We start from the raw sequence: 14,359 nt of genomic DNA, 5'->3' as shown, positions 1-14,359 counted from the left end.
ACAACCGGAGCAGGCAATGGCACCCCACTCCAGCACTTTTTTGCCTGGAAAATGCCATGGACGGAGCAACCTGGCAGGCTTCAGTCCATGGGGTCGCTAAGAGTCGGAATGACTGAGCGGCTTCACTTTCACTTTTCACTTTCATGCATTGGAGAAGGAAATGGCAATCTACTCCAGTGTTCTTGCCTGGAGGATCCCATGGACAGAAGAGCTTGGTGGGCTACAGTCTATGGGGTGGCAAAGAGTCCATTTGGACTGAGGGACTGAGTACACACACAGTTTTAACTTAGTTTAACTAGGTTTAACTTGGTTTAACTAAGTTTTAACTTAGTCTGTCAATGTTTGGTTATGGCTGTATATAAAAGAAAAAATGTTTCGATATAGGGTTCTTCTTGGGTGAAAAAAATGTACCATTCTGGTGAGTGGTATTGATACTGGGGGAGGCTCTGCATGTGTGGAGGCAAGAGCTACATGGGGAATCTCTGTATTTTCCTTTATATTTTGCTATAAACCTAATACTGCTCTAAAAAAAATACAGTTTCAAAAATGAAAAGAAATCAAAAATAATATTTTTAAACTACAATATAAGTTTATTTTTCTTCTTATGTAAAACAAGCTCAGAGGTAAAAAGGCTAGATTTGGAAAGGCAGTTTCATAGTCACTGATGGCCCAGGCTCTTTCTCTTTTCTACTTTGCTAGCTTAGCACATGGCCTCCATCCTCTCATTTACCTCTTGCTCTAAAATAGGCTACAAAGTCCCCTTTATTACATCCAAATCCTGGGAGTGGTTAGAAAGATGATGGAAAAAAAAACAAACGGAAGTGCCCACCACCAAATGAAACCAATTTCCTTTAAGCAGCTTTCCCAGAAGTCCCTTGTAACATTTATACTTAACATATCTTTGGCTAAAACTTAATCCTATGACTATACTTAACTGCACAGAGTCTGGGACATGGATTCTCTTTTCTGGGCGCACTACTGTCCAGAATGAAATTAGGATCCTATTACTAAAGAAAAGAGAAGAGATATTGTCAATTCACAATTTGTGTCACATCCATTATGTTACATGTGGGATTTTGTGGGAAATTTCATGCAGTCATTAAAAATAATGAAAAAGTACTATGCCAATTAACTTGGAATATGCGTGGAGAGGATTTTTACGAAGATCATTAGGTGAGAAAACTAAAATAGGCAGAAGTTATAAAATATGATTTCATTTTTGAATAGCAAAGTGACAAAAATCTCTAAATATGTATGCAGTGTACATGCAAATGAGTATGTGAATATGAAAAAAGTCACAGAAGGGTACCCAGTAGATTATTGTGTATTATTTTGGCAAGGAAGAGGAGATGACTGTCTTGTGTTGTTCTATTGTTCCTCTTGTTATAGTAGGCCTGTGTTATTTTTATAATTTGAAAACCATAAAATGTTTTTTTAAAATATGGCAGCAGAACCAACCTTTGTAACACCTTCCTTTATATATAAAAATTCACAGTAAGCAGGTCCCAGATGGAGTTTAGAGGATCATAGTGAAGGACTAATAGTCTCTCAATGCAAACCAGTCTACCTAAGTTGCTTTAAATTATTTATTTTGGGAAATTACTTATTTAAGGAATATGTTAGCTGGGTAAAAGTAGGGGAACAGTGCATTCCTTTGGAGCTAATGGATGTTAACAAATGTTTGTAAATATTTAAATATGAATATAAGGAAGAATAATATCATGACAGATATCTTTGCTGAATTATTGGAATATGAGCATTTATGAAATTAAACAAAATAAGCTTTATGAACTGTATTTAATATTTACCTATTTAATTCCATTTAGGACATGAATCTTTCATGAAAAGTCTGGTTTGGGAATTAGTCATAGCTTGCAAGAATAAATCATACTTATGTCAACTTGGCTTCATCAAAATTTCATGAAGAAAGAGCTTCACAATTGTGTACAACAACATATAAATTATATTTGATCCAGGTGTAATAAAGAATATGAAGACTATGAAAAAATAAAGAAAAATAAATTAATCCCCTACTGCAACTGAATGTCTATTTGGCCTGGAAAATGTCCAGTGTTTGAGTGACCTGAGGGGGAAAAAAAAACAGCAGCTAGCAATGCTGAGACATTACTGTTCCTGCACTCTAAGTTCAAGAGAATTTTCAATAATTATTTTTAAAAGTTAATAATATTATAATAATTTTCAAAGTAAAATTTCAGGTTCAAACTTATATCCAAATAGTTTGTCCAATAATGGCAATATTTGGTTCCTGCCTTTGTTGTGGCCAAATGTTGATTTTTCAATACTAGGTCATTTGGTATCAGGCAAAGATATACTCAGTAGACCCGGAGAAGGCAATGGCACCCCACTCCAGTACTCTTGCCTGGAAAATCCCATGGATGGAGGAGCCTGGTAGGCTGCAGTCCATGGGGTCGCTAGGAGTCAGACACAACTGAGCAACTTCACTTACCCTTTTCACTTTCATGCATTGGAGAAGGAAATGGCAACCCACTCCAGTGTTCTTGCCTGGAGAATCCCAAGGACTGGGGAGGCTGGTGGGCTGCCGCCTATGGGGTCGCATAGAGTCGGACATGACTGAAGTGACTTAGCAGCAGCAGCAGCAGCATACTCAGTAGACCACTTAATGAAAACGTCCCATTGGGCAAACAGTGCCACTTTACTGCAGATAGTCCTTCTGGAACACTAATATGCATAATAAATGACTTGCAGGAGATTGTAATAAATGTCACCTCCTCTCTGAATAGTATCCTTCTCCCTCAATACTTGTTCTGAATCAAATGGGCATATTAAACAAGCATACTTGCAGCCTTTCTGCATGTCCCAGGATCATGTTTTGAGAAACACTGATGTAACAGAAAATTCCGTTTTAAACTTGATAATCACCAGTATCTACTGTCTTCTTGCTTGTGAAATAAGGGATGGTTGTGTAAATAGCACTCACATACACAGACCTTGAAAAAAATTGCTACAGTTTACTAAATTGAAAAAAATACAAAAAAATAATATGACTCAACCCTAGTCCTGAACCACATATTTCTTACTAGTGAAATGTGGCCAACAGGATGGTAGATAAATCTGTGAGTCTGTTTTTAAAACTGTTTTAACTGTTTTGCAGGACTGGGATAGTATATTTTCTCTGTCTGTGGTGGGATTATAGTCAGAGTGGGGTTGTTGGCACACAGGGATAAAGAGAGTATTCAGATTGAAAGGTCATGAGGAATTCTACTCAAGAACTGTGATTCCAGTCCCACAGTAACTCTTCATGGCTTCCAACTCCTAGATTTATTTTCGGTTAAAAGATGCAGCCATTTAAATGATGTTGTACTGGGAATCAAGACAGGGTTTGCATTATAAATTTCAATTTCAGTTTCATAAACCTGTGTCTTCAAATAAAACCGCAAATGCAAATAACACATCTCTATCATTTTGTAAGTTATTCTTCTGCGTTGGTTCTTTCAATCTTCAGCTAGAACTAGATCTGGGACAGATCCAGGTCAAAATGCAAAATCCCATACTCCCACTCTCTAATTATTTTGCCTAGAATTGAAGTAGATATGTAGCAATTAGTCATCGGGACTCAAAATTTTCAGATTCACCCTCTTCATTAATCAAGTTGACCAAGTAATTTCTAAACTTTTGGTCTGCTTCGTACCTCCCTGTTAGTAGCCCAGTAGGTAATCTTCCTACCTTAGAGACTATAGACATAAAAGAGGTTCTTAAAAGTCATCTAGTCCTGCCGACCTATTTGCCAGTGAGGAAGTTGAACCCAGCTTTTGTGGGGAGTTGCTCAAGGTCAAATAACTTGGGTTAGGGAAAGAATGAGAACTCTAGTTAGGGACACTGACTCTTGGAAAAGGAAGCTCTTGAGAAGTCCTCCTGAAACGTTCCTTGCAGGTCATTTAGGATGGTCTCCAGAAGAAATGCAAAATGGTAGTACTTTCTGCCCTGACATTTGCCTCTTTAGAGACAGTGGTCTTATGGGGGAGATGTGGAGGGGTGCCAGAACACTTGAACTTCAGTCAGGAGACCTGGGTTCCACTGGTAGTTCTGACACTATAGGACCAGGTGTCCTTAGTACTCAGGCTCAGCTTCTTTATAGGAAGGTAACCATTGCAAACCGGCCCAATCACAGTCATCCAAAACACTTTGATCCCTTTCTTCCCGCATTTGAGAATTATTAGCCTCTTGAGAAACCTATATGCAGGTCAGGAAGCAATAGTCAGAACTGGACATAGAACAACAGACTGGTTCCAAATAGGAAAAGGAGTACGTCAAGGCTGTACATTGTCACCCTGCTTATTTAACTTATATGCAGAGTACATCATGAGAAACTCTGGGCTGGAAGAAGCACAAGCTGGAATCAAGATTGCCGGGAGAAATATCAATAACCTCAGTATGCAGATGACACCACCCTTCTGCCAGAAAGTGAAGAGGAACTAAAAAGCCTCTTGATGAAAGTGAAAGAGGAGAGTGAAAAAGTTGGCTTAAAGCTCAACATTCAGAAAACTAAGATCATGGCATCTGGTCTCATCACTTCATGGGAAATAGATGGGGAAACAGTGGAAATAGTGTCAGACTTTATTTTGGGGGGCTCTAAAATCACAGCAGATGGTGATTGCAGCTGTGAAATTAAAAGATGCTTACTCCTTGGAAGGAAAGTTATGACCAACCTAGATAGCATATTCAAAAGCAGAGACGTTACTTTGCCAACAAAGGTCCGTCTAGTCAAGGCTATGGTTTTTCCATTGGTCATGTATGGATGTGAGAGTTGGACTATAAAGAAAGCTGAGTGCCGAAGAATTGATGTTTTTTAACTGTGGTGTTGGAGAAGACTCTTGAAAGTCCCTTGGACTGCAAGGAGATCCAACCAGTCCATCCTAAAGGAGACCAGTCCTGGATGTTCATTGGACTGATGCTGAGGCTGAAACTCCAATACTTTGGCCACCTCATGGGAAGAGTTGACTCATTGGAAAAGACCCTGACGCTGGGAAAGATTGAGGGCAGGAGGAGAAGGGGACGACAAAGGATGAGATGGCTAGATGGCATTACGGACTCGATGCACATGAGTTTGGGTGAACTCCGGGAGTTGGTGATGGACAGGGAGACCTGGTGTGCTGCGTTTCATGGGGTCGCAAAGAGTCGGATACGACCAAGCGACTTAACTGAACTGAACATTAAAGGAGGAAATACAAAGTAACTTATCTAGAACAGTGCCTAGGCTATATTAAGTCTCAATATTTTCACTGATTACTATGACGCCAATTTTTCAGCTGCTGCACCAAATAACACGCAAGAGGGGGTGTGTGTGCTCGCGTGCGCGGGCGCCAAATCGCTTCAGTCGTGATCGACTCTTCGCGACCTTATGGACTGTAGCCCACCTCTGTCCATGGGATTCTCAAGGCAAATTCTTGAGAATCTGAAGTGGGTTGCCATGTCCTCCTCCAGGGGATCTTCCCGACCCAGGGATTGAACCGTCCTCCCTTAACATCCACCTACATTGGCAGGCGGGTTCTTTACCACTAGCGCCACCAGCGTGTAGTACTTTTAGTCTGACACCCGACTGCGCATGCTCGCTCCTAATCGCACATCTAGTTGTTTTCCCGCTTAAGTGCAAGCTCCGCCTCCGAGGGCGTGTCCCTTAGAGCGCGGGCACCACGATGAAGCGCGCGCTCGACTAGGTGTGACGTAAATCGGGGCGACAGATAGGGCGTTTGCTTCCGGGGCCAAGGGTATTTGTTTCCGGGGAAATAGATATTGCCGGTCGTGGGTTAGTTTTTTGGTTCGAAGCTGCCTCCTGGTCGGGTGGCCTGGGTCCGGGAAGCCAGGCATGAAGATCACTAGGCAGAAACATGCGAAGAAGCATCTTGGCTTCTTCCGCAATAATTTTGGAGTCCGCGAGCCATACCAGATACTGCTGGACGGCACTTTCTGTCAGGCGGCTCTACGGGGCCGCATCCAGCTGCGAGAGCAGTTGCCCCGCTACCTCATGGCGGAGACTCAGCTGTGCACCACCAGGTGGGCCTGGACGGTCCGGGTGGAGGCGCGGGGGACCCGCGGGTGCGGTAGCAGCCGGGCCGCAGCTCGCAGGCATCCATTGCGAGCCCTGCAGGGGCAAAGCGCCCCGCCCAGTAGGAGCTGACCGTTCAGCCAGGACGCGGAGGAGGGTGGGCGAGTATCTACCGTGTAGACAGATGGTAGTGTCGTGGGGGTATTTGCTTGTCGTTAGTCTGGAGGACAAGCGCATGTCCTTTGCAGTTAAACCTGGCTTCCGACCCCAGTGCTACCGGTTTTGTGATTCCGGCAAGTTATTTAATCTCTTGAGCTTAGAATTACTCATCTGTTAAAAAAAAAAAAAAAAAAAAAGCTCGTAACTACTTATACATTTGCTATAGAAGTCTGACGAGGTATAGTATTTGGAGATCGTTTATTGGTATCTCAAAACCTATCTTCTCGAAGTGGTTGCTGGTTGTTTGCAAAGCTTTTCCCAGTTTAAGAATTTTTCAAGCTTCACAACTGCCTCATGGTGTAACATCTTCGATTCCCAGAAAGATAAGGCCAGACTCGATGTTAAGAACTTTGTGCAAGGTCCTCTGTTTATTCAGCTGCCTTTTTTGAGCACCAACAATATGCCAGGCACTGCTCTAGCCAGAGGATAACTGGATGAACAGGATGATCTCCCAAACCGAATGGCCAGCTAAGTGTATAAAGTGTTAGTCGTTCAGTCCTGTCCGACTCTGTGCAACGCTATGGACTGTATCCTCTCAGGCTTCTCTGTCCGTGAAATTCTCCAGGCAAGAATACTGGAGTGGGTTGCATAAATCAACCGCTAATTGATACGTTTGACTCCAAGTGTAGTTTCCCCATTTCCTCAAAGTGTGGGAGCATGTAAGATGAAACCATGTGGGGTTGTTTAGAGAGAGGGTGGAATCAAGGAAGGTTTCATAGAGGAAGTGACTTGAGCTCAGTCACAGTTCAGTTCTGAAGGGAAGGACATTTTTTGAGTGAAAGATCCCTTGTAGAACTCTTGAACGAAGGAGTGAAGTTGTGAAATGAAAGGGAAAGAGGTTAGAGCACAGTGTATACTCAGGAAAGAAGCTGGGAAGAAGATAGAGGCTGCATAACAAAGAACTACTATTCATAAACATAGTAGTTTTTTTTTTCGTTTGTAGAATATTTCCTTTAAAAAGTGAAAAAAGAAATTTTAAATGACTATAAGACCACACCAGTGACTTACTACTGTCATTCATCCAGTTCTTTGCACACACACACATAAGAATGGGCTCTTACTCTGCGTATGATATTAATGGCCTGCCCTTCTCACCTAATGCTATGCTATGCTAAGTCACTTCAGTCGTGTCCGACTCTGTGTGACCCCATAGACGGCAGCCCCCCAGGCTTCCCCGTTCGGGGGATTCTCCAGGCAAGAAGAGTGGAGTGGGTTGCCATTTCCTTCTCCAGTGCATGAAAGTGAAAAGAGAAAGTGAAGTCGTTCAGTTGTGTCCGACTCTTAGCAACCCCATGGACTGCAGCCTACCAGGCTCCTCTGTCCGTGGGATTTTCCAGGCAAGAGTACTGGAGTGGGGTGCCATTGCCTTCTCCGCTTCTCACCTAATAGTACTCCATAAACAGCTTTCTGTATTCAGAACTTCATACAGATTTCATCCAGTTAGAGAGCTTCAGATGGGACATAGATATCCTTAATTTTTGATCCCCTTTTCCTTCAGGACTGCCAGATCCTAATGGCCTGTGCTCCAGAGTTGATTTCTTTTGTCTACAAACCTTGTCCATTTAGCTCTGTCTGTCATAAATATTAATATTTTTAATACAGTCTGTAATATACATGTGTTTGAAAAGTAGTGGGTGAAATTATATTTTGCTCCATTTTTCCCCATAAAGAATTTAGCTTCTGAACTTCTGGAATATTTCATGCACAAAAATAGAATAGCATGACAAAATATCTACCACCCAGCTTTTGCAGTTATTGACATGACTATTCTTACTCATTTATTTCCCCCACCCCCCCTTAACCTTATTGATAGGTTATTTTAAAGCATATTGTTCTGTTAATTCTTGGTGTGTGTCAAGAGGTAAATGCATTAGACATGATAAATATCTTCTAGAAAAGATAACTGCAGCTATGTAAGGGGTGAGTTGGAGAAGCAAGAGAATGAAAACAGGTAAACCCATTTTTTGGTTGTCTAGTCAAGAACTAATGGGAGAGAGGAAAGGCAGGAACCCCAGGGTTTTACAAGGAGATGTCACAGAAGTAAATACCAAGCTGAGATAGAACTACCCACCTATGGGACAGGGTAGAGGTGGGAGTGAGAAAGCGAAGATCAAATAGGATTTCGGATTTCTAAACAAGGTATCTGAGAAGATAATAAATTCAAAGCATTAGCAAGCCCTGGAGAAGTTTGGAGACAGGAAAGTAGTTTGATTTTAGACATAGTGAATTTGATGAAGAGCTGATGGTAGGCCATCCATGGGAAATATTCAGTAAATGTTTGCCAATTTACTCCTGAAATTCAGAATAGCATTCAAAATGGGTAACTGTAGAAAGCAAAATCTCTTCAAACAAATAAACTAATGGGATGATAAAGGGATGAGGCAAGGTAGAGACAGGCAAGGGTTGGCTCAGGTTGAAGAACCTTTCGACTCACTATTTCTCATAATTTTTAAGTGGGATAGAGGAAGTACCTGAGGATCTTATTAAAATGCTAATATTTGACTCCTCCATAAGAGGTTCAGATTTGTGGATGAGAAATTAGGCTTCCCAGGTGGTAAAGTTGTGAAGAATCCGTCTGCCAGTGCAGGAGACTCAGGTTCAACCCCTGGGTTAGGACGATCCTCTGAAGTAGGAAATGGCAACCCACTCCAGTATTTTTGCCTGGAAAATTCTATGGACACAGGAGCCTGGTGAGCTATAGTCCATGGGTGAGTTGGACATGACTGAATCACTGAGCACACACACATTGGTAACAGTTTGAAAAACAGCACCTTAATATGAAAATGCAAAGTGAAAGAAAGTTGTGATTGCTTTTAAACAAGCTGGTGAGTTGAGAATGTTTACTTTTCTGAGCTGAAAATACTTTAAAGGTTTATCGATTTGTACTTGAAACAGAAGCCTTTAGCACTCTGGTTGGGGCATCTGTTGTCAAACTACTTAGATTCACATTTCACTCTACCACTTTTAGTTGTTTGAATTTGGGCATGTTACTTGAAATCTCCCAGAATGAGCTGTTCTAAAATAAGGATAATTTTAAAGGAAGCTGCCCGACTTTGTAGGGCTGTTTTGAGATAAGGGAGAATTTATGTCAAGAGCAGTTAGCATGCTGCCTGCATATGATAAATGCTCAGTACATTTCGGCTATTCATTAAGTTCCTTCTACTTGGTGTATGCATTTTTCCAGGTCTTTTGAGAGTGAAATGGTTACTGTATGGCTTGTAGTTTTTGAAAAAGAACTGAGATTGTTTTTTATACTTGCTTTATGTGAATAACTGATATGCATCTGTTATAATTGTGAGCTGCTAATAACATTTTATTTTCCAGATGTGTGTTAAAAGAGTTGGAAACATTGGGAAAGGACTTATATGGGGCAAAGCTAATTGCTCAGAAATGCCAGGTTCGAAATTGTCCCCATTTCAAGAATGCAGTGAGTGGATCAGAATGTCTGCTTTCCATGGTGGAAGATGGAAATCCTCACCATTATTTCCTGGCAACACAGGTGACACGTTTTAAAACCAGAGTCAGTTTTAATCATCTCTGTTTATACTTTATGTGGAGCTATTTGTCATTAGAAGAAATTAGATGGATTAAGCATAATGGTTTTCTTCTTCATTACTAAAATATCCTTTTAAATAAAAAATTATTGACATAGAGATGTGATGATATGTTTTAGGGCTCTTAAAAGGAAAGTAAGTAGAGCAAAGATTTTACATTTTATGTTTATACATGTTTTTTCATGTGTCTATATTTCATACTATTTATGTATATATGTATTTATATATTCATGTGTATTCATATTTACATATGAATACATATATTCAGAAAGTTGTGTTTCATATTATTTAAGACCATACCACCAGTATGGAACTCTTTCAGGCTTTTAAAGACTGGGATGCAGGGGAGGAGAGACTCTCTGGGTGAATATTAATAAGTTCACATACGTACAGATTTCCTTAAATATGCTTGTGGAATATTAAAATTACACAGTTAGAGGCAGAGCTAAGTGAAGAATCTGAGTCAGCTAGTTCCTACTTTATTTCTATTCTTTCGATCTCTGTGAGCATTCTTGAAACATGTATCAGAGTAGGAATGATGGATATCACTTAACATATTTACCGTTGCATTAGTTTGTATTTTGAGGTCCTAGAAAATTAGTGGTCTTAGAATATTGATCAGTATAGAATATTGATAATTCCAGTTCACATTGTTGGTGCTTAACTGTGCTCAGTTTTTATGTTTTTCTTCTTTTGTCATAAAATATACTACCGTTAGGGGGACATACTGATTTGAGAAGTAAAACCGGTGATCTTTTATTTTTAGTATAGTCCTCTTTAAGTTCTTAGAAATCTATTTAAGGTATCTAATTATTATATTTGAACTAAATAATTCTATTTTTCTCTTTAATAGGATCAGAATTTGTCTATGAAAGTAAAGAAAAAGCCTGGAATTCCTCTCATGTTTATTATTCAGAACACTATAGTCTTGGACAAACCTTCTCCCAAAACGATCGCGTTTGTTAAAGCAGTAGAGTCCGGTCAGCTTGTCTCAGTGCATGAGAAACAGAGTATCAGGCAACTCAAAGAGGAACAGGGTTTAGTAAAAGACCCAGAACAGAGAAGAAGAAAAAAGCGCAAGAAAGTAAGTGGCCCCAATCCTCTTAGCTGTTTGAAGAAAAAGAAAAAAACACAGGATACGAACTCATCTGCCTCGGAAAAGAAAAGGAAAAGAAAAAGAATCCGAAACAGATCTACCTCAAAAGTACTTTCTGAGAAGCAGAATGCAGAAGGGTAATAAGTCCTTTGGTTACTTTTAAAGACTTTCAAATATGAAAATAAATTTCTTTTAGAAACTGAAAGTACTTATTTTTATAAATGAATATTGACCCACAAGCCTTTATAAAATTATTTTTTAAAAACCAGTGGATGTATTTAGGTGTAATCATTTTTACTTTTCTTACAGAACTTAGAGGGTTTTTTTTTTAAATGTAAAACTGTTAATCTTTTTCTGTCTTAGTGCTGTCCCCCACCCTCCAACATTATGTGGAGATGGTTTATAGTACCAAAATGCTTGTGACTAAAAAAGAGGTAATCCTTCTCATCCTTCTTTCATGTTCACAGAAGCAACTTACTCTTGCAACTTATATAGTGGTTGTAGAATTTACCTTTATGTTTCCAAATAATATGAATATGTTGCTATCTTTTGATCTGCTGATTATTTATTAAATTTCTACTAGAAAGAGTGAAAATTTTGCTTATTTTACTTAACCATTTTTCTAGTATATTAATATTTCAGTATTTTTACATCCCAAATTCAGTATTTTCATTATGAAGACTACCAACTTAATTTACTACTGAACCAAGTAGCATGCTGTGGTTGACGTTATTTCTTATATTACTTTTTTTGTTATTTCAGAAGTTAATAATGGGCTTATTTTCTTCTAGCATCTGACTTGATCTTGCCATATTCAATAATTCTGGAAAGGATCTCATAATTTTTTATATGATTGTTGTTATTCAGTTGCTAAGTCATGTCTGACTCTTTGCAACCCCATGGACTGCAGAACACCAGGCTCTTTTGCCCTTCACTATCTCCTGGAATTTGCTTAAATTGGTGTTCACTGAGTCCGTGATGCTATCTGATCATCTCACCCTCTGCCTCCCACTTCTTTTGCCTGTGATCTTTCCCAGCATCAGGGTCTTTTCCAATGAATTGGCTCTTCTCATCAGGTGGCCAAAGTATTGGAGCTTCAACTTCAGCATCAGTCCTTCCAATGAATATTCAGAGTTGATTTCCCTTAGGATTGACTGGTTTGATCTTGCAGTCCAACGGACTCTGAAGAGTCTTTTCCAGCACCATGATTAGAAAGTATCTTTTTAATATAAATTTATTTATTAATATTAGAGGCTAATTACTTTACAATATTGTATTGGTTTTTCCATACATCAACATGAATCTGCCACGGGTGTAGTTCTTTGGTGCTCAGCTTCTCTATGGTCCAGCTCTCATGTGTATATATGACTACTGGAAAAACCATAATATCAGGTAATTTCTTTCCCCTGGTGATACTTCTGGAGCCAGCTCTCTGACCTCCAATGTGGAAACATTTTCTGCCAGGTATATTCCTCAGCTATCACCTAGGTATTTCCTGTCCTTATCCAGAGAATCTATTCTGTAGCCTAGATTCTTCCTTCTTGGTTTCCTCTTCTGTGGTGGAGCATAGAGTGTGCAGGAGGTACATTTTTTGAGGCTCAACCAGTGTGTCTAAACCTATATTTATTGTACCAATAATCTAGCAAGATAAAGAATTCTCTATTCCTAATTGTTTATAAGACCCTAGGGGGAAAAATCCCTTTACTCATTTTGAGTTCCATTTGTCCAGTGGAGAGGATGATTTTCTTTCAGGTATACATGTTAACTTCAATGACAAGAATTCTCTTCCATTCTTGGAATAATACTGTCTCAGATTGGCTTTAAATATTGTTTTTAAAATGTCTTAATAGTTCAATTAGGAATTGAATAATCTAACTTTTCTTTTTTAGGCCCCTCCCAAATTGTTTCAATCATCAATCAGGCCAAAATTAAAATGTTTTTACACTGTAAGATTGAAGTATGAAGTTCTTAGATTAATCAGTAGTTCCTGACTTAAGAGTCTGTGATACCTTCAAATAGTGGTTCTTAATCTGTATCCTTATAATATCATGATCATGTATGAAGTACTTCATGAATAAGTTCTTATTCATGGCTAAAATAAATGACTTTAAAAATATGAGACAATTCAAATTTATTCCTATAGAAATATTCTAAGTTGAATTCAGAGATGCTTTTTTGATGGAAAGTGGAATTTTAGCTTTACACCAGGAGCACCACATAGGCTGTATTACCTCTCAAGCCAGGTGAGTGTTTTCTGTTGTCATTTCATGATTCTGTTTAAATTGTTTATGTGGGAACATTTTTTTTAAAAGGAAAGAGAAAGTACTAGAAAAAGGTGAATATAGTTCTATAGTTTTGTGAGGAGAAAACATTTGTCAGTAATGACAAGAGTTGAGATTACTAAATGTAGACAAACTGATAAAGCAAGTGAAATGCACACTGATAATACTTGTTTCAACGTTCTCAAATGCATAAATTTTAGGTATTTTTCTTTTTAACAAGGTTTGATTGCCTATTAATAGAACTGGTGAGCTGGGAAAGTCAAGTCATTTTTAATGAATGGTAATTTTTAAAATATAAAAAGTACTATGCATTATAAAACATTTAATATCTTAAAATTTTGATTGCTGCTAAGTTGCTCCAGTCGTATCCAACTCTGTGACGCCATAGATGGCAGCCCACCAGGCTCCCCCGTCCCTGGGATTCTCCAGAGTGGGTTGCCATTTCCTTCTCCAATGCATGAAAGTGAAAAGTGAAAGTGAGGTTGCTCGGTCGTGTCCGACCCTTAGCAACTCCATGGACTGCAGCCTACCAGGCTCCTCCGTCCATGGGAGTTTCCAGGCAAGAGTACTGGAGTGGGTTGGTGAGCTGGGAAAGTCAAGTCATTTTTATAAAATAGTAATTTTTAAAATATAAAAAGTACAATGCATTATAAAACATTTAATATCTTAAAACTTTGATTAGTCATATGTATTTTTTCTTGGCAAAGTTTACTCTAAATGTAACAAAAGGATCTCATATCTTTGTACTAGTTCTTCAGTGAATATTACCCATTGCCACCACCTGAAAATTGCTAGTGCTACTTGCTTTATTTCTCTGTACAAATTAGAGAAGGAAGTGGTGGGCCATAGGAGTACGCACATATAATCCATTTTGTGGTTTGGAAAAGAAAATGTTAAGAACCTCTTTACAGGTTAGCAACTTGTGTTGTTGGGGATAAAATACATGTGCTTTTGCATTCTCTGAAGTTTGCCAGATTTCAGATTCTATATTCCCTGTATTTTCAAAGCGCTACAGCCGTTTCTAAAAGGAACCAGTCATAGCTGCCTGGTGGCAGGTTGATTACACTGGATCCTTTCCATCATGGATGGAGTAGAAATTTATCCTTAATGGAATAGAGCCTATTCTATATATGAATCTTCTTTTCTTTCCCATTATGCTTATGTCAGTATCACTTAACAAAAT

At 39.1% G+C, this 14,359-nt stretch overlaps 1 protein-coding gene across 1 annotated transcript; it reads left to right on the top strand.

The window, feature by feature from the left end:
- Positions 1-5,737: 5,737 nt before the first annotated feature.
- On the top strand, positions 5,738-13,010 carry UTP23 (UTP23 small subunit processome component). Its single transcript, XM_061439098.1, has 3 exons — positions 5,738-6,033; positions 9,569-9,743; positions 10,652-13,010. The coding sequence occupies exons 1-3, from the start codon at positions 5,846-5,848 to the stop codon at positions 11,033-11,035; spliced, it is 747 nt and encodes a 248-aa protein (XP_061295082.1). The 5' UTR covers positions 5,738-5,845; the 3' UTR covers positions 11,036-13,010.
- The last annotated feature ends 1,349 nt before the right edge of the window (positions 13,011-14,359 follow it).

Source organism: Bos javanicus, chromosome 14 (assembly GCF_032452875.1).
Source record: "Bos javanicus breed banteng chromosome 14, ARS-OSU_banteng_1.0, whole genome shotgun sequence".
NCBI classification, from domain to species: Eukaryota; Metazoa; Chordata; class Mammalia; order Artiodactyla; family Bovidae; genus Bos; species Bos javanicus.
The sequence above is the reverse complement of the archived record's forward strand: the minus strand, read 5'-3'. Positions and strand labels throughout refer to the sequence as shown.

Bases quoted from the DNA above. Each gene is read 5' to 3' on its own strand.
- UTP23 (XM_061439098.1), top strand. From the start codon at position 5,846: ATGAAGATCACTAGGCAGAAACATGCGAAGAAGCATCTTGGCTTCTTC. The intron at 6,034-9,568 runs GTGGGCCTGGAC...TTTATTTTCCAG, and splicing joins ACTCAGCTGTGCACCACCAG to ATGTGTGTTAAAAGAGTTGG. The intron at 9,744-10,651 runs GTGACACGTTTT...TCTCTTTAATAG, and splicing joins ATTATTTCCTGGCAACACAG to GATCAGAATTTGTCTATGAA.